Source organism: Arvicola amphibius, chromosome 2 (assembly GCF_903992535.2).
Source record: "Arvicola amphibius chromosome 2, mArvAmp1.2, whole genome shotgun sequence".
In the NCBI taxonomy this organism is placed as follows: domain Eukaryota; kingdom Metazoa; phylum Chordata; class Mammalia; order Rodentia; family Cricetidae; genus Arvicola; species Arvicola amphibius.
The window spans coordinates 117,245,319-117,268,628 of record NC_052048.2 but is presented as its reverse complement, the minus strand read 5'-3'; the positions used below and the strand labels follow the sequence as shown (position 1 = coordinate 117,268,628).

The 23,310-nt window shown below is 38.9% G+C and overlaps 1 protein-coding gene across 1 annotated transcript in view; it reads right to left on the bottom strand.

Moving 5' to 3' along the window:
• The window catches only part of Lrpprc (leucine rich pentatricopeptide repeat containing), an 83,462-nt gene that overhangs the window by 28,507 nt on the left and 31,645 nt on the right, over window positions 1–23,310 (bottom strand). Inside the window, exons 15-25 of the mRNA XM_038321035.1 lie at window positions 19,858–19,885; window positions 18,071–18,128; window positions 16,953–17,059; window positions 16,666–16,743; window positions 16,269–16,313; window positions 15,666–15,776; window positions 14,729–14,859; window positions 14,010–14,095; window positions 12,457–12,664; window positions 4,832–4,956; window positions 4,325–4,431 (exon numbers count right to left, since the gene is read on the bottom strand). Of these exons, the coding sequence (XP_038176963.1) occupies window positions 4,325–4,431; window positions 4,832–4,956; window positions 12,457–12,664; window positions 14,010–14,095; window positions 14,729–14,859; window positions 15,666–15,776; window positions 16,269–16,313; window positions 16,666–16,743; window positions 16,953–17,059; window positions 18,071–18,128; window positions 19,858–19,885 (1,084 nt within the window). The remainder of the gene's footprint in view (window positions 1–4,324; window positions 4,432–4,831; window positions 4,957–12,456; window positions 12,665–14,009; window positions 14,096–14,728; window positions 14,860–15,665; window positions 15,777–16,268; window positions 16,314–16,665; window positions 16,744–16,952; window positions 17,060–18,070; window positions 18,129–19,857; window positions 19,886–23,310) is intronic.

Below are 23,310 nucleotides of genomic sequence, written 5' to 3'. Positions count from 1 at the left end.
TGCACTGCACGGTGACAATGCAGGTTTGAGTCCCGCTCCGGTGAAAGCACAACGGTGACAAGAGCAGCGCAGTGGCCGGCCCGCCACAGCCCGCGGTGACACTGACAGCCTTCTTCCCGGAGCCCTTTACAAGCTATGTACAATTTTATACCATGACTTAACCTTTCCTGACCATACATGCCGTCTCTAATTTCCAGTCTCAAAACAAAGTGCTTCAGACAAAACACGTTTTATTTTCTGCCCTGTAACCCGCCAGCGCTAGGAGGTGAGTGAAGGGCTTCAACTAGACCTAAAGGAATGAGGGAACGGTTTGGTTTTCCCTTTACCAGGAAATACCATCTTATTTGACCATAATTTCTAAAGAGGAATGCTATCCTAAATTTTGGCAGACCTGATTTCTACTCAAATCTCTAAAGAGGAGGAGGGTCTTCACCTATCTGGACATTTCTGTCTTGATTAGATTAACTCACTGCCAAGAAAGCATCGGGAGAAAATGGCCGGAAAACCAAAGGAAGAAGCCAGCCGTGAAGTCGTGAATGCCAATGACTCGTCAGCAGGGAAAAATTTTTCTCCAGGGAGAAACAAATGAAATGTGTTTCATTTATACAATGGAACAATGTGATCATTAAAATGCTTGGAGAAACCTTTAATGAATTTCATACAGGGAGATGAAGGAATAGCTGATTACAGTGAAGTACTAAGTAAGACACATGAGCCCATTAATTTCAATTATACATAAATGAAGTAAGTCAATGAAATAAAAGGACAGAACGGCCATAAACATGACTAGATGACTAAATATTCAAATTGAGTCTTTATACTTGACATATTTTAAAATAAATAAGCCTGTAATTTCTACCTGGTTCTATACACAGGGCAGTTTCGGGTGGGAAATATGACTGACTATTACTAGCAAGGTACAGAATATATTTCACAAACTTTCTCTTCCTGATATAACCAAGTAAGCTGTAGCATGTCCTCAATGGTGCAGCTCACTCCAGCGTGTGCCACAGAACACTGGAAGTGGAGTCTATGGCGGATAAGCAGACACAATGGACAAGAGTTGAGCACAGAGAAAAATGTCAGACAGAAACACACAGACACAGGTACTGAAGAGGACATCGGAGGGATGGCACTCCTCTGGATGTCAATGCAGCAAACGTCCCACAAGGCACAACAAAGGCAGCCCTGGCCTTCCCCAGGGCCTCTGCACTGTCAGCCTCCTTGGCCTGGAACACCTTTATGTTGTCAGCTCCCAATCCACGTTCTGGTTTCCCCCAGACATCACTTCCTTAGAAATACCTATTCTGAAATAGCCCTTTCCACAGAACTCTCCCTGACAGCAACTACTCCACTCAATAAAACTGTAAAGGGCTACCTCACTGACCCAGTCTGTAGGAAAGTGAGAAATCAGTCAAAACGGGAAGCTGTGTAGATGCCAGGAGGTTTGAGATGATAGCCAGCACATGTCCATCACTCGGGAGAGCGCTGTCACCTGACTTCCTGCTAACTAAGGACATTAGATTCCCATGCCCGTGGCCCTGAGATCCTCATTAACTTCACTACCTCAGCCCTCCTTACTGCCCCAGAACCCTCCTGTCTGTACCCAGCATCTGTCACTTTGGCTTCCTCCATTTCCCCAGAGTTCTCACGAGCCTAGCCCAGAACAAACTGGAGTGGCCATTCTTTGCTGCCTCTCTCCTCTCTGCTGTTTCCTAATGCTACTAACTCATCAATGTTTACTGTTTGCTCCACATCCACTTCCTTCCGAGAGTCTCCCCCAAATTTCCTACGCAGGGAGAAATGACTCTCCTAAATGCTCAGGATCCACAAAGTCCTCAGGTTGGTCCACAGTTTCCAGCTTAGACAAACTCCTCTCACGCAGCCTCCTATCAAGGGGGTCTCACTGCGGCTCCTCATTAACTTATTAACTCCATTTTATAGCATCCTCATTCTACTTCCCTTTGGAGAAAACAATTCCAAGTATAAGCTACTCACTGTAAGAATTCAGAAAATACCTAAGATATTTTGAAAATCAGCTAGAATTCACCCTCCTATAGTGATCTATGTAAAGAAATAAAATACAAGTCTATGCTAAAAAGACTCCATATCACATAGTATGTATGCATAGACCAGCTTAGTCTACAAACAAAATAGGCCATGTTATTCCTAAATCCAGTCTTGCTTGTATCTTTTGTCATTGAAAACTTTAGGTCTTTAGTAACAAAGAGTGTTACAAATTCTCACTACAACTAACTCTCCATTAGCTACAGAACAAACTTGCCCTTCAGTCTTGTCAGTGAGATAGCCCTTGAAAACACAGTCTCACGGGTCACACTCCCCGGCCACTGCCGTGGTTCTATGGTTATTTCTTATTTTTCTCCCTCTGTGTGTTCCACACAAGTGTACGTGCCTATGCTTGTATGTGTGGAGGCCAGAGGTTTATTCTTCTCATTTCCTCAGACCGTGTCCCTCACTGAACCTGGAGCTCACTAATTAGCTAGACGGGCTGGCCAGTCACCCCCGAGAATTCTCCTGCTCAGCATTCTAATGCTAGTATCACAGGCAAATGCCGCCGTCCAGGCTTTTTCCATGGGTGCTGGAGATGTGAACTCAGATCGTCAGTTTACAAGACAAGCATTTTACCTACAGAGCCATCTCCCCTTTATCTGACTAACTTTATACACACACACTGTTGAAGAGTCATGCTAACTGACCCGTATGGGCAAAGCTGGAAAGTGTTAGAAGCCAGTCTTCTCTCGCTCACCTACATGACAGTCAAATACTCTATGTTAAGTATGTGATACAAGTATGGGATATTTCAGTGTATATTACACTGAAATCAAATAGAACAAAGGAGACAAAGCAATCCCTACCTTTGAGGGGCAAAGCTACTTTACACACGCCATGTTACTGAGTCTTACAGATACCACACTCCCTCTTGTAGATAAGGCAGCTGAGGAAAGCTTAGTAGATGGGAAAGGACACTCACTCTCAGGCCTCTGCCTTTGTTACTGGTCCCTGCGTACACTGCCGAGAGAGGGGCACAGTGCTCTGCCTCAGTCAGTGGCCTATGCACAGTGCCACACAGAGCAGCAGACCCGAAAGGCAGACTGTGCTTCTACCTTCAGATCTGCTGAAACCATTTTCTAGACAATACAAATCAACTATCTGAGTTTAAAAAGTACTGTCTACGACAGACAGGCATGAAGACAAGACAGAGAAAAACTGAAGAAAGTTCTGAATTAATTTCACTATCTCCTGTATTCCATTTTTTTTCTTCTTAAAAACATTTGAAGATACAAGCTAGGCAGGTAGGCGCACACCTTTAATCCCAGCACTTGGAAGGCAGAGGCAGGTGGATCTTTGAGTTCAAACATCCTGCTCTACACAGTGAGCTCGAGTTGCCGGAGCTACACAGTGAGATCCTGTCTTGAAGATACAGTGATGACATCATGTGTCTAAATCTTCAGTCCCATGACCAGGGATAATTTATATAAAAACAAGGAGACCAAGAGCCAACCTGGGACGACAGGGATAGCAGCCTTGGAGCAATGTGACTCCTTAGGTGTTTAGGATGCGGTGTTTTCAGTAACATGGCGTCATTCTTCCTAATGCCCCACGTCTACTGCGGATGCTTTCTTACTACAGAAAGAACTGTTTGTTAATGAAATCAATCACCATATGGACAGACTATGTTAGCCACTGCCTTATCAATTCCAGTAAGAAAAAAATTGAGCAAAGTGTAGATAAAATATACTAATCCCAAAGAGGCCAGGTTTGTCACCTATTTCCTATAAGCTTCTTACCATAGTGGGGACAAAAAAAATAAAAAAATTTGAAAAAAAGGGGAGAAGAAAGAACATTTAAATAATGGAATGCCAAACCACTGCAGACAGTACTTGTTTGGCTGATTAACTTGTAGACAAGCATTACAAATAAACGTGAGCCTGGTCCGCAGTAAATTGAATTCTACTGCTTTTAAGAACAAAGCACTCTTTGGCAAAGAGGATTAGCAACTTTACACCCAGGAATACCAGTTTAATTTAATTGTTTCACAATTCAAGATGTAATATGCAAATAACATTTTGATATATAACAGTGAATTTAGCCGAGTAAAAAAATTCAATATACAAGAAGACCGCCTTTTCTGAACTGTAGCTGCACACAACAAAGCGGGCTGAGCTACCTCCTCCCAATATTATTGGGCCTGAGTTCTACCAACATGAATCAGAACAAGGATAATTAAAGGTTAAGATTCTTAAATGTATTCTAATTAAGAGTCTAAGTAGCTGTACATTAGCATAGCAAAGTTAACCCATACCTCAATGATCTTCTTGGCCTCTTTGTGATTCCCTGTCTGCAGGAAGGCGAAGAAGAGGTCGTACAGCATGGTCATTTCACCTTGCTCTTGGCTCACAAAGTCCATTGCTACACAGCAGGGCGGAAAACACACATCATGAGAAAAACACAGAAGACAGTACCATGAAATTCTAGAAAAATGACCAAAGAGATGACAGCTTTATCTAATTTACTGTCAGAGTCCTTATCTAATAGCACTTATTGATGACATTAAATCCTGAAGACAGCGCTAACGGGACCGAGTGAGGCTCTGCACACAAGGCAGGTCACTAACAGAGAGTGCACCTGAAGAACACAGGGCAATCCTCCCAAAGGAACGGCCACTGAAGCCCAGAGGTTCTCAAATGTTGAGAATCACTTCTCAGAAGCACGACAGTTTCTTGGGAGGTGTTCACCTGCTCTTACATTTTCCTTTCACATCTCCACGTTCAGACTAAACGCAAGAAGAAAACGGTGGGTAGTCACTAACCTTTCTGGATCAAATCGGTCTCTCCTTTCTCTATTAGCTTACACAAGACATCATGAATCCTGGGTAATATTTTATATTTTTCATGGCAGTCAATGCTGGCTTCAAGGGCAGCAGATAAATCACCCCTTGGAAAAATAAATTGACGATGAAGAAAAAGATATATCTCGATTCAGTTCAGGCTCTCAGAAACAACACAGACAGATATGTAATGAGCAAGGAAACTGTCAATACCAAACTTGAGACAAAACCCCTCAGCCCACATGGAGAAGGCAGGACAAGCCTTTGCTCTTAACATGCATTCAGACACACTGCTTTCCCTGCTTTGTCTTTATTACTTTGCTTTTTAAAGAGTGTGGGGGGGTCGAAAATGATGAAGGCATTTTCTAATTTTGCTATAGATACAATCTGAGTGTGTATAGTAAATTGGTATCAGGCTGCTATTTCCACACACAAGGACCACTGTCACACTGTCTTCCCCACTGCTTTAAGGTCCCTTTGGAACCAGCCACTGCTTCAGACTGGGAGGCACCTGAAAGCACTTCCATCCCACAGCTGTATAGGTGAGCAGAAAATGGCCAGCCCCAGGCTTCAGAAGTAAAAGAAAAAAAAACGAAAAAAACAAAAAACAAAAAAACAAAAAACAACAAAAAAAAACAGTCCCTCCTAAAACTAGGGTGTTCTTATTGATCAGTGAACTATACAATTCTGAACTTCTTGCCTTTAGAAAGGAACTTTGAAAACCCTGCTTCATTGTAAATCATAGCACCTTTGTAAATGTGATACTTAAAAAGATATTTTACTAAGTCAGAGTTTCTCAAGGGTGTTGAAAGGTATTTTCGTGGGTCTTCAAAAGTCCTTCTCCCTTTGAAAGGGCAAGTGAGTGTGAAGTGTGCACAGGGCCCAGAAGAGCCTGTACAGAGGTAGCAGAAGCAAATCTGTCCCATGCCCTTCCCCTCCCCCTCCTCCTTTTTTTTTTTTTTTTTTAAGAGAAGAGCCAATAAAGCCTCTGGAATCATGGCTCTGCCTGAAGAATGGGATAAGCAGACAGTGGCCCTGGAGCAGGCCCTGGGCTCTCGGCCCCTAAGCGCTCTGCTACACACCATGCTGTGAAAACATCACTGCTCTCGGGGTGATTATAAGAGTACACATTAAAAAAGAGAGCGTGAGATATGTTTCTAAGACACCGCTCAACACAGACAAAAAGTGCACTCTGTGACAACCAGAGACTCCTGGAGAAACACTTTCTTACACATGCCAACAATTCTCACAGAAGAAAGGCTTTCACAATGTACCGATAAAAGCCTTACATTCTGCCCATTATACAAATGCTATGTCACCCTAGATGAGATTACTACGGTATCTAGATTAAGATTTTTAAACTGATAAGCTGAGACGGTGGGAAATGAGCATGTGTTAAGTCAAGTCGGCTGTACCCCGCACTAGTCCTGTTTACAGTGCATCTTCTGGCACCCCACTGAGTCATTTGAATTTTTGTCATTTGGGGTGAAGACTAAATTACAGGTTAATTTCAAACCCGAAAGTAGATGTTGCAGGCTAGATTACTGTCATACGAAGGAAATGCTATAGTGCTACCACATATACTATAGGCTTCATATAATCAGTGTTTTCCCTAGCTTCAGACACAGGCTCATGTATTGCCTTTTTACAGTTCCCCTTCATGGAAAACTATGAACACATCTCTAAGAGGAAAACTAACACAATCATGTTTTTAAACAGCAAGATCTGCTTTCTCAAATTGACTCCCAAACCAGAACAGCACTGTCTCAACTGTATTTCCCCTACATTAGGTCAAAACTATCAATAAATGAATGAATAAACGTACTGTCAATCAAAGCGACATGTTAATAGTCCTCGGTCTCCAAATATATGCTTCCGAAGATTATACATGCCCAGAACAACAACAGAAAAGACAAGAATAGAAAAATGGAAATAATTCCTATGTTAGTCATTTTAAACACCAACGTTATCACTCCTAAGGCTGTCGACCGGATAAACTCAATCTACAAAACACTCCCTATAAATTGGGCAGAACTAAAGTAAATGACTAGTTGGCTCCTTGCTATCTGTGTTTTGTGCATGCACCTTGTGGGTGGTGGTGTTCTTAAAGAATAAAGGCTTGCTTGCATCCCTCATGTCCTTTGCCTCATCCAGATGTTTCCTGGGAGAGCCTGGAAACAGGTGATGGAAATGAACACTTGTACATCTGTAGGACTCCAGATTCTGACCTTCAACTGAAGAGAGCTGCACCACTGAATGTGGGTCCTTTGGGTTCCCAGTTCATTTTACTCTTTGCTGGGTCACATGTCATGTATGTGTGTCACTCTGACACCACTGATGCTAAGTAGAATGAAAACACTAAGAGTAGCAAAATAGGGGAAGAAAATGTAGCTCAGCACATTACCAGCCAGGACCTGCGCCCTATATTCTATGACCCTTTATACACTTGGCAGACCAGGAATGACTGGAAAATGTAGTCAGAAACAATAGTCCTTTGGAAAAAACTCCTATTATGTCAAATCTATATTCAAAAGTTGACTCAGTTGCTTCTGAGTCTATTGTCCCTAGAGTTTTGTATACAACTGTAAAGTCTATCCACAGAAACCAAATTCCAGCCACTGTTTCCACAAACCATCTCTCTCCCACATACATACATACACCCACACACAAATCCACTGCATGACACACTATTATTTCTAAGACAAAAATATATTTGCACTACCTTTAAAAACCAGAAACCCCTGTTAAAAATATATTGAGGATTACATAATATTTCTCATAAATGAAATTATATGTTAAGAAAAAAAGCAGTCAATTTTGAAAAGCAGTATTTTGACTGATGAAAATTTAGAAGTGTTACCAAATCATGTGAAATAAAGATAAAACTAGAGAAAAGATGATTCTGTCATTCTAAAATTTTAAAGACACATACACATTCCTAATAGAGTACACACCTAATAAGTAATCTGAAAGCTTCAAAGAGTTGCAGATATTAACCAGTGTGGCCCATTCAATATTCATTTTAAGAGTCTGTATTTCAATTTTTACAGAAACTATGGCCATAACATAAATTGTATATTTGCATGAGTACACAAAACTGAAAAGCACTTGTGATGCTTGTTCACGTGGCAAATCTAATGTTGCCCATTATTTTAGTCTTTGATAGGAAGTGAAAGTGTGTATATCAACGACAGAAGAACACACACTAGACCAGGTGCAAGCTGTGCTCCACATCCCTAGGAAGCACTCGCCCACCCCAGAAATGTCTCTGTGAGGCACCGGGAGACAGGCTCTCACTGACAGCCCTTCGTGAATGCCGTCATACATGTGTTCCACACAAAGCTGACTGTCTCCAGCCAGGAGACCTGTGACAACAATCTATTCTCATCTGTAGCTTTCGACTCAGTCTTCTCACATAACTGTAGGAAATAACGTTTGAATCCAAGATGGATACATAATTTAAGTAACAAAAAATATGCCAAATATTGGTTTCTAATTGGAATAAAGTACTTCACCACTATGCATAAAATATTAGTGAAATAGCAATTTACTGAAGGGCTTACTGATTAAACAGCCCTCAAATCAGAAATTACCAGAAACAAGAAGATCAAGGTGGAGGTGGGTGGCTTGTGAAAAAGAAACAAACAGTCAGACAGCCTAAAAACAAGCTGTGCTTAGGATGGGGCGAGGAGGAACACTGCTCTGTCCAGAAGACCAGCACCTTGCAAGAGCCAACGGGTTTTCTTTTTGTTTTTCCCTGTTCATCATCTATAAATGAGAAATCTTCAAGGAGACTGGTGTTGCAATTACAACTAATCCTCCCCAAAAATTAACTGTGTTGAAGGCTTTGTAATTTCCCTAGGTACAATTTAGCTGTCACTTACTTTAAAATTTACTCAAACATGCGCTCAGAGCAGCACTAACTTCACATGTCAAGTGCTTTCCAGCCAATTGAGTCTAAACTGGAAGTCGGTGTTAAACAACTGAATGATTAGACAAGATAGCTCATTTCCCTGCTCTTTTGTTCAGAGGAAAATGCCACATTTACATTATCAGACTCAACAGGATTTTCTGACAGAGGGAGAAAAAACCCTCACTGCACACTGTCCATAAGAAGCACATGAAGCCTGTCATTTACCAATCATCCTTCACAGAGCAATAGCCATGAATGTAACTTAATTACAACCCAATGATCCTTGACGAAAAATCATCTTATCACTGTCCTGTCCCCTTGGGCAAATGAAACACTTTTTGTCCTTTGGCACTGATGATGCTAAATTCTTAATTGCAATAATGGAGTAAAAGAGCCAAACCTCCTTAATTTCCTTTCAACATATGAAGAGTTTTACTCTGGAAGGCAAGCATTCCCACATATAATAAAAGTATCCAGTACAAATGAAGACACTCAAATTGAAGGGGAGTGTTTACCACAGAATAACCAGCATTTAGAAGTGTGCCTCTCATTTATGTAACATATATGTAGCCAGTTTACACTGTTTCAAAAATCTAAAATTTTACAAGTTCACCTTATAAAAATTAGGACATTTATGAAAAACTCAATTTACCAACAGTTCTAGGAAAAGAAATGAACACCATCCATGCATCTCTAAATTATAGGCATAATCAGCACACACAAAAACTCCTTAATGGGAAGCAGAAATTATAGCGCTTTGATCATCTGTACTTAATACAATTCAGTTACGCAGCCTCGGCTCCTCTCCACATGTAACAAACCCCATGGCTCACAGGGGACATGCGAATCTCAAACAGCATCACATACTTTTAACTCCGTTCTCTTTAACAGCATGAAGACTATTCAAAAGCTATCTACATTCACTTTAAACAAGTCCTTTCTGCTTTAATAACAGAAGAACTCTGTCATCTCCCGAATCAATTAGGAGTTGAGTAAGACAGATAAAATTTACGACAAAACAAAATATTTAAAGGGACGTTCAACTGAACTACATGTAAAAAAAGGGATTAAAGACTAGCAATAGGAAGCACACAAAATTTGAACTCTCTTTCCTGTTCAATTTTAAGTATTATTTCATGGGTAGTCTAAAAGCAGGACATTTACCAAATTCTTTATAATTATGTAAACCCGTGACTATCGTGCTTTCCCTTGTCAAATGCATATAAACAAAATGCACTCTTTCCAAACCCACAGTATATAAGGAACACAATGTAACAGTATTACTTCCTCTGTGTTTTATCCAAATATTGAAAAATCAGCTCAGAATGAAAGCCGACAGAATCTTAAAGACTTGCTTTACAACTGTGATATGAAAACGATATCCCCTTTAGTCTTTTGCAGTAACAGGCTGAAAATAAATGACAATGGAGATTTTTAAAATGATGCTCTGAAACTGTTTTCATAATTTTATCCCAAGTTTAAATAAATATGGCTCATTTTGCAGATCAGCTCATAACCTGCTGGAGTCAATTACGTGATATTACTGAAAAGTCAATGTTATTAAATCAAATCAAATACTTGTGTCCGTTTGGGTAGCCTGGTGTAGTTAATCCTGGTACTTGTCATGATTCCGAATTAATTAGCTAGCTTCTATCAGTCAGACAAAATATAATTGAATAAAAATTTCAAAGTCAGTATTTTATCTCAGTTTTTACTAATGAAATGCTACCAGAGGGGTGGTTTGGTTTTTGGGGGTTTGTGTGTGTGTGGTTTTTTTTTTTTTTTTTTTGGTAGTTTTATAAATACAAAGTTTCCTTTGTTTCATTTTTATTATTCCTATAAATCTAGGGCAGGCAACATAATGTTTTTAGTATGACAGAACAAACAGAAAGACCTTGTCATGGAGCCCTCTCTATAAAAACAAAAAGACAATAAAGCAGAATAACACAAAAACAAAAGGAAAACTCTCTCAAGTGATATCTTCTGTAAATATCTGCATACAATGACACCCTTTAAAAAGGTACCAGACTTACATTTCCTCAGCCCCAGCTAACAAAAACAGCCAATGTGAGGGAGACAAATATCTACTGTTCTAAACCAGAAACACAGAGCTGCTAAACTCCAGGTTAGCACGGCCCATGCTATGTCTACTGCCCCTGGCTCAGAGCCTCATCTGCAGGCCTCTTTTGGAAACCTTTCATGTCTCTGTCTTCAAAGTTCTCCTGTTTGTAACATACTCTTCTGTTAGTTATTTGGTTTTGCCCAGTAGTGTAGGAGGGCCTAATTCTTCTGGGCACTGGGCCCATTTCTTTCAAATCCCTGTGTAGAGTTCCATATGCAATTTGCAGAGATGGGCTTTTTAAACAATCAAAAAATTCCACTAGGAAGAATATTAATTATAGGATTTCTATTTAAAGTTGGCTGTGAGTATGAGAACTCAGTAATACAGCAATTGTCTGAGTCACTATTTCTTGAAAAGAATGTAATGCTGAGATTGTGAAGGTGAACATTTGTACAATCATCTAACTTGGTAGCTGTTTATGATTAGATAGTTAAGCAATTGTTTTGTGTATGCATAATCCAAATGTACAAATATAATTTCCTAATAAAAAGCTAGCTAGAAGAAATATTTTCAATTCTTATTTTAAATCCAACACTATCAGTCATATACACAGTCACTATACTACCTAATAAAACTAACACTACCAGAAATTAAGAGAGACAATGAGAACAATTAAAATATAAAGTCAGTTTGTCTGGCACTGAAAGACACCACCACAGGAAAATCGGGAAACCCTAATCACAAAAGAAGCAAATTATAAACAACATTCGCCATGGAATAGAAGATAAACAGGTAAAATGTACGGAACTAAAACAAATCTAAAAGAAAAAGGAGGTAAGGGGTGCTTAATTAATCTTACAACAATTTTTTTCACTGTACAAACAACACCTTAACTTGGACACCAACAAGGACATTCACTGCAAAGGGGAAATTTTCAACCTCAGGAAATCTTGCCTTACCAACAAAATTGATTTTCCCATAAAGAGAAATATTTTTCAAATAACTATACTGGTACGTGTGGCTGAATACCAAAGAGGAAGAACATCAAAAGGTCTGTTTATTACCTGGGCAATAATCATGGGGTATAAGAAGAAAAATCCAGAGGATCCCTATTTCTTATATTCATTAATAACCAGCACTTATTAGATCCTGGCCTACACATTGAACCCACAGAAATATGCAATTCTCTGCCTCCCATGTGCTAGGATTAAAGGTGTGCGCCACTGTGCCTGACTTGTTTTTAGGTTTTGGAGTTTGGGTGTTACTCTGTAGCTAAGGATGGCCTAAGAACTGACTATATAGCCCAGACTGGACTCAACTTCCTATAAGCCTCCAGCCTCAACTGCAAGAGTGCTGGAATTATAGGTGTCTGCCACCACATGTCCAACCAAAGATACAATTTCATGTAATACCATTACAACTTCTTTAATAAAACAGTCACCAGAGACCTCCACTGACAGGTAAGACAGCCAAGAGACAGGCTGCTGGTGTCTGAAGGGACACCTAGCCTACCCTTATTCACCAGCAAATGACACTCAAGGCTCCCACGGTACCAGAGCACTTGCGGAGCCTAATCCCAAAACGATTAGGCTCCCTCTTGTAATTCCAACATCCACAATTGAATTCACTCACTTTTCCAGGTGCACAGTGACCAATGGAACGCTTATGTTGGAGGAGGGCTTTGCTAGCCCGAGAGTCACGATGGATTCATGCAACTGCTGCACTGTTTCAATTTCACCTCTTAAAGCCGCGCCATTTAGGATGTGGAAAAAGGACGTGACTGTTGCATCTTTGATAACTACGTCCTTCTCTTTCATCTCCTTTAGAATGTTAATAGCATCTACAATGAAGTAACACAAAAGACCCTTAGGTAATTTCGTGTAGGGAAAACAAACTGCTATTAAAACAGCATTTCAAGCCCGGCAGGAATGTAAATTCTAGTGTATAATGCCGATTTCAAGTTAATTACTACTTGCATTTCTAAACGAGACTACAATTATAAATCCACAATAGCATGGTTTTATCATTTCCCTGCAACTTTGACTACAAATTATAGATAGGGACTATGTGCCCACTCTGCACCACATAGCCCCTGCATGGTCTGCCCTGTAGCTGTAAGATCCTTCTAAATGGATGCTTTTATCGTTCAGAGCTAACATCTGCTAAATCACACCATTGTTTCTTCAGCAGATGGCTTGTCAGGAGGCCAGATAATAAAGATGTGTTTACACTGTATATACAGCCAGACTAATGGTCTGATACCGATAGGGCCTGTTTGCTATGTCGATACTAATTAGCCAAGCAGAGCCAATGAAAGCTTTCCAAAAGACTGCATGTTAATACATTAGATTCATTAAGCTTCATTAGGAAGATAGAAACAAACATTTTATGATATGAAATAAGTGCATTTTTATAATGTTTGTTCTTAATTATTACACAGACAAAATGTTTTGACCACTTTACAAAAAGTGATTAAAAAAAAAAAAAAAACAAGCCAATTTGTGTTAGAAAGGCTTCGTAGGAAAAATGTCAATATTCAAATCAAGTAATTTCCCCTTCTGTTTCTTCTAAAAATCGAAGAGAGAAAAGAAATGTAAAGAGGAAATTCCAATACAAAGCTGATAGGAATATCAAGAACCTGCAATAGGAAGACTGGATTATTAAGTGCAATTCATTATATTATTAAGCTTAGCAATTTTTTAAAAAGGAAATTAGAGCATGCAAATCATCCATGTAATCAAATTTGCTTTTTCAACTAAAATATACATTTTGCTAATGTTACAAAGGGTTAAGACAAAACTGCACAGTTTAGATTCTTATCTACCAGGTTGTGTTTACGGGCTTCAGATCTCTTTTAAGTAAAAACAAAGCCATTAGTGCAGGCATATAAGTAAATTGTGCCATAAGTCATGATCTTCAAACGCAATCCAAACAGCAATGCTAATAAAAACTAGCTGCAGAAATGCAAAAGGCACTGAGCTGTGCAAATGTAAATGACAAGCTTGCCAATCCATTAAAACTAATGGCCTCCACTGTCCATGCAGCTCTGGTTGGATTCACATGCAAATTTGTATGCAAAGTGTTCAAGCTCTTTGTAGGACATGATACACCATTAATATCAATTCACATGTTATTCCAGTGGCAAAGACTGGCACCGCGTATTTCCTCTATGTCCGCAGGCTTACCTTGGAGCTTGCCGTGCTTTCCCAACACTTTCACAAGGCCTATATACTTGGCAGTGTCAAGAACAGCAGAAGGATCTAAGCGGTCACTATAAAATAAGTCACAGTTACATTAAGTCAAGTAACTGAAAAAGGACAGTCATATTCATTTTATTACTGTCCGAAGCTAATCAGACAGCTTGAAACAGTTATGATACTGGCTCTGACATACAACTTGTTTGAAACCATGTGTCAATCCAAAATCAAATTACAGACAGGTGACTGCAGAAGTAAGCATGCAGAACCACACAGACGGCCTCACTGCACAGGCAAACACTGGAGACACACTTGGCCTTCACAGCCCTGTTCACGACTCCAGCTTTCACTGCAGACATTCAAATACCCAACACGACTTGTTTCCGTATTATAAATCTTTAAGTAAGGAAAGCAAATGATTCTTGAAAACCAACAGAATTTTGTGTGCATATATAGAAAGGGAAAGATATTACAGCTTTTAAGAATGTTCCCTTCACCAGTCCTTGGCTTGGAGAACTAGAAGGTTTTACTAAACTGAAGAGACACACTGAAGAAAGAACGACACAAAATTTAAAAACAACAAACAAACAAACAAAAAAACCCACTGACAACAAAAGAATTTCTAAAAATTACTTATGTCAGTAATACTCAATCCATCAAGGGCATTTTAGATGCTGGCTGACTGGCTCCAGGGCCAGGGTACTTACAATTCTTGTTTCAAGTTCAATGCATCCTCTGCATTATCATGTCGACAGCACAAATTTATTAAAGCTGCATAGCCACCAATAACCATATCTGATTCATATTTTGCTTTCACTTCAAGGGCTTTTTGCATATTCTAAAAGAAAAGGATTTAGTGAAAAAGAAGAAAATAATACAAAGGCAAAAATAGCATCTTTTTTATTGTGGTGTTCAGAGTTTAGGAAAAGCTAACATTACTTTAAAAATAAATGGTTTCTCAAGTCCGCCTTAATAGTCTAATTTCCAGACTTGGAAATACACATAACTGAAAAGTTCCTCAGAGCAGTTCAGTATACAAGTGACGTGACAAAATCTGTTTTAGAATGTAACAGAGCCATGATGCCATCTCAAAGTTAGTCACAGTGTTTCTTTCCATAAATAACAGGCATAACAACATTGAACAAGAAACTTTAAAAAGTGCAGCGATACCCTACAGACTGCAGATATACTAACATGAACACAAAGTACAGCTGCAGGCCTGCTGGGGAAGGCAAGGGACCCTTTATCTCAGAAAGCTTTTTCCTAGCAGGAAAATGGAATTTCAATCCCTGCATTAACAACCTCGGTATATTTGACTTGCAAATGACTACTGCATGTATCAGTTGCTTGACAATCTAGATATGAGAGACCGGAGCCATGGCTTGAAAGGACATTTGGCATGTATGATAAACCTATCACGGCTGTTACTATCATTCACTTCGCAGATTATCATAAACAAACTACAGCAACCCGAAAACATGCCATTCAAGGAGTCGCTGAAATTAGTTAACCTTTCATTTAATTGCTCTGTTCTCAGCATGACACATAATAATAAAGTGTAAAAATCATAAACATTATATTAGGTTGGACTTCTGTGGTCTATGTGGACTATTTTGCCCTAAGAGCATGGGGTGTTAATGTTACCTCCTCTGTGCAGAGCATCAGGATGAGCTGCTTGAGGGTATCTCCCACAGGCTGGTTTTCAGCTTTTAGTTTTTCAAGTGTGGATTCCAAATCAGATGAGGCAAGTCGATGCTACATGGAAAAAACAAGTTTACTATGAAAAGAAAATACAACCCTCATCATTCTCCCCTCAAAGCTGGCTTTCTGAACTGTCAGAAATGCTGCAAGGTTGTTAATCTTGGGGTCTGCAGATGGAATGGACTCCAGAGGCTTATGACTCCCAAGATTACATGCAAATGCAAGTATCATAGACCTGTCTGTTGGTTTTTCTGAGATGGGGGACAGTTTTACCAACTCAGAGGTATACAAGACAACTTTACAGGGACATTATTTGGAATGCTCAATTAGATGCAGTTAAAAAAAAAAAAGGCAAAACACACTGGGCTGTGGTGGCACATGCCTTTAATCCCAGCACTAGGGAGGCAGAGGCAGGCGGATCTCTATGAGTTCGAGACCAGCCTGGTCTACAAGAGCTACTTCCAGGACAGGCTCCAATGCTACAGAGAAACCCTGTCTGGAAAAAGAAAACAAAGAGAAAAATAAACAAAAGCAAAACACACTTACTTTTCGAGAATCTACCTTCTCGTTGTCAATCAGCACCTTAACATCCTAAAATTGGGACCAAATTTTGTACAGAATTAGAAAACACAGGACAAAAAACTGTTAGTGAATGTCAAAGGTAAATTCTGAAAGCCCCACCCCATTTAATGTTGAAAAAGCATTCTAATGCTACTTCTCTAAAATCTTGCAGGAATTCTATACACTGCATTACCCACTGTAATCACTTTAGATGTTTCCTTTAATGTGTAAACGGTTTCTACTAACAATCAATAGAAGCTTTATTTTTACTCTTGTTATTGGGAAAAATATGTCACTCCAAATTAAATTTAAATGAGATTTTTATTAAGTATCTACATATGCATGAAGCATTTAACGAAGCTGGCTGTTTACACTCACACACCTTGATCAGTTCAGGGACATGGTAGTTATCCAGCAAATTGCGAATGCCTTTGTAGATGTTTTCAGGAACTTTAACACCCTGTGAGAAAGAAATGTGAGAAAGAAACACTGAGTTTTAGACAACCAAACTGGAATTTGTCTAAGAGAAATTATCTCAGACATAATTTAAGTCTCTAACTCTTGCATGTCATTGAGAAGTGATCTGGTTGTACTTAAAAGCAGCAATTTCAAATCTAATAGATACATGTCAGGCAGGACAGGCATTATATAGCAAAAATGAAACGGTACCATCTCCTTCAGCTGATGGAAGTATTGTCTCAAATGCTCCTCCTTGGCCTGTACCTCTGAGTCACCCATGCTGTCAATCAAGTTATAAAGAAAATAGCCAACAGCTTCTGTAGAAAAAAACAAGGGAAAGCATTCTACTGAAATTACCGAGACTGTCATGTTATCAAGATTAATTTATAAGAAATCATTTTGGTGTGAGATGTCACCCTGATGAGAGGCTCTGAAATGGCAACAATGATCACTGAGGCATAGAGATTATGTGGATTGGGAGCACATATCTAACTGGTGAGTGAAAGGAATATTAATTATTTTCAGACCGAGTGACAGCTTTTCAGTACAGAATCTTATTTCAAACTATTTTCTCCACCACTCTGTGACAGAAGTGGTCCTGCCCAAGGCCTCACCCCTCTCCTGTTCAAAGCACAGGTAGTGAGTATAAATAGATGTCTTCACATATTTCTATACTAACATTTTGTGGGCAGTATTTTGAAAATAAGAAGTAACTGATAAATACTGAGCAGAGAAAGTTACATTACTGTTAATGAGCAGACACAGTAATCCCATGGAGAGCTGCCTATTAGCCAATGAAAATCCAAGATTAACAAAGATGTTTAGTAACAACAGTCATTTTCTTATGCAGTCAAGCATAAAATTCATAGGGCCATGTGTTAATACCTACAAGAGGAGGTCCGAACTTTCAAGAAGGGGACTTTCTTACAGAAAACTATATAGTCCTGACTCATTAAATGCCTGAATTATGTCTTTTAGGTAGTAAGCTATATTTAAGTCAAAAATCTAAGACCTTTTCCTACTTTGCGCATAAAGTTAACTACAACCACAAAATGCTTAAATCATAGGCACTGAGACTGACTGGCTTCTAGACCTAGGTCCACAGAGGCCATCAACACCTCAAAGGCTTCACGCTCTGTCTTCGAAAATAACAAAACTATACACTTTAGAAATCTCAAAATGTAGGTATTGATACAATTATTAGAATCAAGTGTTTTCAAATTTTACTTTCAAAATCAGAGTGTTTACTGCTGTAATCCTTCTGGCCCATCATTACACAGAAGAATGGGTTTGTGGGTAAGTTACAATCATCTAAATAGAGACGCTACCCGTTGGTCCTGGAGGGTCTTGGCAATAACGTCCATTCTTGTACAACAGTTCTGTTATCTGGTAAGACAGAAAATCCATGCATTGCAGCAAGAGGAGCAAACAAAAACAAATACAATATAAAATTAAATTCCTGAAATAATAAAGCCTCTCCCCAGTGAGATATTACTCTGTCACAGCAATCCCACCTACCCCACCACAGAGGTCATTTGCTTATAAATAACAGGTTTGTCTTCTAAAAATAATAAAAAACACATGAAGGAAAACTGCAGCATTTTATGGAACATCACAAAGAAAGGCTCTAAACTGATTCTTCATGTTGAATTCAAATACTCAAAGCTAGTTCCGAGAGCCAGAAGTCTCTTCAGGACTGTAGAGCATCATTCTCATTAGTGCTCAGAGCCCACTCAGACTGGATCAGATGCCCCTTTTGAATAAAATACTAGGAAAATAATAACCAAAAAATAGTATGTTCTTTTTATTTCTCATTGACATTTTTCAATCACTTAAATGAGTTTTAAAAATGAGTCAAAGATTCAAATGTGTTTGAATTCAGATTCTTATCAATTCAATTCATAGACATTAAAATCATACAAGTTTATTTCTTAGTATTAATTCTATGACAAATTTTTAACTTAAAAAATCCAAGTGTATACTTTATAATCAAAATTAATATACACTTATAATACTGCCTTCTAACCATGAACAGCATTTGACCCCATAAATCCTTAAGATGAAGACAGAGCAGAAGCATACAGTAGCTGTCCACAATGATAAGGGTCAGGACTACCATGTGTAGTCTACAGCTGAGCTTACCCTGGCATACATAATTAGCGTTAATAAGTCAAATGTCAGTCACTTGGATCATTTGTTGGCTAATACGAAAAAGAACAAGACTGATCATATGCCACCATGAAACTTCACTTAATGGCCATCCAAAGGGAAGGTAAGATTAAAAAGAAAAACAGCCTTTTATAGGCTGTCTATCAAGCAACACACATAAATTCTACAGAGACTGTAGCTGCAGAAAACATGCGAGACAGTTATAATATTTAGTAACAAATGTAAACAGACACATTTAATGAATAAACCAGTGAATGTCTCCATGGGCTATATATATAACCCAACTGTATACTAAAGTCAAGTACAAAGTCTGAACGGCAGCTGTAGTAATACTGGATACTAGAAAACTGGATGAAACTATATTAAAAAAAAAAAAGTGGGTCTGATTTACCTAGCATATGTAAGGCTCTGGATTCAATCTTGGCACCAAACATACAAAACACAACAAATTTAAACTGTGGACTTTAGTATGTATTCTAATCTTCTTGGGCTGATATTTTTCATAGAATCATTAACTGTCCTTCTGCCATAAAAAGCAGGTGACTTCTTTACAAAGCAGTGGGTTGGTCTATGTACCATTTGCATACAGGAATACATAATTACAGATACACATGGATGTATCAAGAAACTGGGCTAGAGATGATCTCAATGAACAAACACTCAGGAAATGTGAGGCACCACCAAAAAAAATTATTATGCCTATATATAATATCAAATGTCACCACAATAAGTTCTGAAGTTTTGTTTTGAAAGATGAAAATCTTAGTAAGAATTTAAGATTAAGTCAGGCTACTTGAATAATATTTTCCTGCTGTTTTAGAACTACCAATATCAAGATTTTTAATCCATTAGCTTGTAATAATGTACAGATTGTGAAGCTATTAAAACTTGCTCTCGATAGCTTTTCAAGCATCACATTATGGTTTGCAGTATTAGGAATACTTACCTTGCTCCAAAGATCTACATTCTTAGACCTGCAGAGGGCAGCAAAGGATTAAAAATAAGCTCAAAGGTCCAAAAAACATTTTTAGTCAAAATGTATCAGTAATTACATTATGTAATACATAAAAATCAATGCTTTATCAAGTAAATAAATAGCAAATTAAACTATTTAAGAAAAGCAACTTTAAAATTTTAAAAATTAGCAATGGTTTGGATATGGATATTAAAAAGCCACATCTGCATGCTGGGGTGCAAGTCTGAAGGGCAAGCTTATCTGCAGGTGCCCCAAGTCTGAGCTACCTGTAAAGGGGAAACAGCAACTCAGACAGAGATAGTGGTCATCCTGAGAGAGGGAGCAAGACTAACGTCACTGCTGGATGCTAGGGGTAATTGTCCTTTGGATGTAGCTCCCTGAAAAGGCAACAATGCAGCAGGGAGCACAACCTGAAGCTTATGGGGAGACCACTAGCCACTAGGAAGTACACATTCTGTTAAAAACAAAACAACAAAAAAAACCCGGTAAAATCATAAAAGACAAAGTTATTCCAGAATAGAGAAAATTTAAAATAAATGGCAATATCTATCCCTGAACTGAACTTTGCACAAAAGGGTATAAAATATAAAAAAAAGGACACAACTTTAAAATGGAAACATAAACTATGTTAGCTAAAAATAGCCCAGCAATGTTTAAATTCCTAATTTTTTTAACTGTGCTGAGATTACATTAAGGCTGTCCTTTTAGAGTACATACTAAAATATGGAATGGTAGAGGATCATAATGCTAATTAAGCTAAAATAATTCTGAAAAATCTATTTCTCATATATATATATATGTGTGTGTGTGTGTGTGTGTGTGTGTATATCACACAGAGGCAGTAAAAATGATGAGACAAAATGCTAAATGCTGAAGTAGAATATATTTGGATTCTCTATTATAAAATCTGAAATCAATTCAATGAAAGAAAGAAAAACTATAGTACAAATATGGTCTTTTTATATGAGACACAATTTTCAAAAAAGGTTAACAAATGAGTGCTGGCTTCCCATCACTGCTGAGTTTCATGCTCAAGTGTCCAGAAGCTGGACAGATCCAGTTCAAAATGAAGAAGACAGTGTTTCTGTGGTTCCAATGTTTACAATGCCAAGAATGTCTGTTTTGCAGAAAGGTGTTCAAGGATAGCCTCTACTAAACTTGAATAAAGAAGAAAAATATCGATGTGGATACAGCAATCCAATGTGAACAAAGAACCTCCAGGATAAAGGTCAAAGGAGCAGTCCGGGGAAGGGACAGACTATTGTGCACAGCACACAATGAGTTTACACCACAGGCCACCAGCACTAGGCACCTACACATCTTTTTAGCGCAAGGTACTGATGCATCTAATTACTGATCATTCATGAATGGTAGAAAACTTCCTTCCCTGCCCACACCCTGCACTAAAGTTAATGACATCTATGGAAGCATTTTCTTAAATGTCTGAGGAAGGCCATAGTGAGCCTATATGGTCATAGGTTCTCCAAATATATTGAACCCTATGCTTCTCAGGACTAACCTTTGACCTTTCCTACTGACTTCCCTGGAAATGCTTTTAGAAAGCTGAAGCCTGAGTCTCCAGGGAGACTACTGCTTTGTCTTTAAGGCCAGGCTTCTGTGTAGTCATTCAAAATTACATATTGTTGAGAATATACAAACACGGCACAATTATAGACAAACTCAGGTGAAGGAGTTATATCCATGTCAGGACAGCAGGGAGCTTCAGGACGACAACATGGAACTGAGGAAGGGTACACAGAGGACCTCACAGAACAACAGACAATCTGTGGGTGACAGCTATGTTTGTTTTATATGGTGCATTCAACTTTGAGATACTTCACTGAATGTATAATACAATTCACAATTTAACAATAGAAATTTCCCAAGTTCTCATAACTAATAAAACACTGGACCCATTTTAAAGCCAGTTTGGATGGCAATGAATCTTGGTGCTTGTTTAATAAGCAAATAATCCTTGCTTATTTTCTGCCCACAGAAAATAAGTTTCTGAAAAGGCAGAATTTGTAAAGGACAACGTCCTCTAAAGAACGGGTTTGAAAAACACACTGGCACCACTTCTGCTGAGGACTGACTGCAGGTTTTCAGCAAGCTTTTTCTAGAGACATAATGGAATTTGGGAGGATAATTTATAACAAAACATTAACATCTTGACTGTCGGTGGAGTGAGAGTCAGAAAGGTCTGAGTGACAAGGGCAGCGCTGTCTGTGCTGCTATCAGCCATCCTCCAGCTCCTCCTCCAGCGTGTGTACGGCCAAGAGGAGGAACTGTGAGAGCCGGAAGAGAGAAACAAGTCAGTGATCTGGGTCCCCACATTCCATTTTCTATACCAATTATGAAGTAGTTAGGAGCAAACATCTCATTCCACCTCTCAGTTCTGGTGAGGTCAGTACATCATCGACACTTACTATTTACAAAAAGTTCTTGAAGATTTGGCATTAACTTGATGACTCCAGTAGAGCTAAGGTCAGTCTTAAATGTTTAGGTTGAAAAACCTGATCTTTTATTTCAACACGTGGCAGGCAGTACTCCTTAACAACACAGACTTCTAACTACCAAGTTCACACTGTTGCCAACAAGTCAGAATACATCCTAACCACAGAGTTCTTCTGTAAGAAACCCTGGCCTGGTGCACACCTTTAATCCCAGCAATCAGGAGGCAGAGGCAGGTGAATCTCTGTGAGTTCGAGGCCAGTCTGGTCTACAAGAGTTGATTCCAGGACAGGCTAGATAGCTACAGTTAAACCCTGACTCGAAAACCAAGGGGGGAAAAAAAGGAAACCCTGGCATGACACCGAGCCAGTTCTCCACCGTCTTTTTCGTTAGGGGCTGGCTTCAGTGCCATATCTGCCTCCTAGCAATGGCTCAACACTTCGGAGTATTTTCAGTTATACATTCAAGGAACAGTTTCCTCTTTTTCAGTTAAACTTTGTTCTATTGTTTTGATAAAAGGAAAGAAACATCTTGCTCATTCTACATACAATTTCATCCTAGATTTGACAGAGAACGCAATTTCCAAATATGATCTGTTTACTTATTTGAAGACAGGATCCCATGTAGCCCACATTGGCTTTAAATATACTATGGAGCTGCGGAGGTATGGAACTCGAGGTTTTCCTGCCGCCGATCCAGCAGGCTGAGATCATAGTCACAGATCAACTTGCTCCACTTCACGCGGTGCTGAAGAATGAAGCCAGGGAAAACATGCATGCCAGGCAAGCAATCTACCAGCTGACCTACATCCTGAGGCCCTAAAATATATTTTATGTAGCTTCATTTTTAAGAAAATTTAAAGTAGAAAATCTCTTTATAATAATCACGAAATGGTATTCAATTTAAACGACTTAAACTGAAGTGACATTTCCTAAGCACGTTATTAAGTAATTTATAAAATGAGACACTATA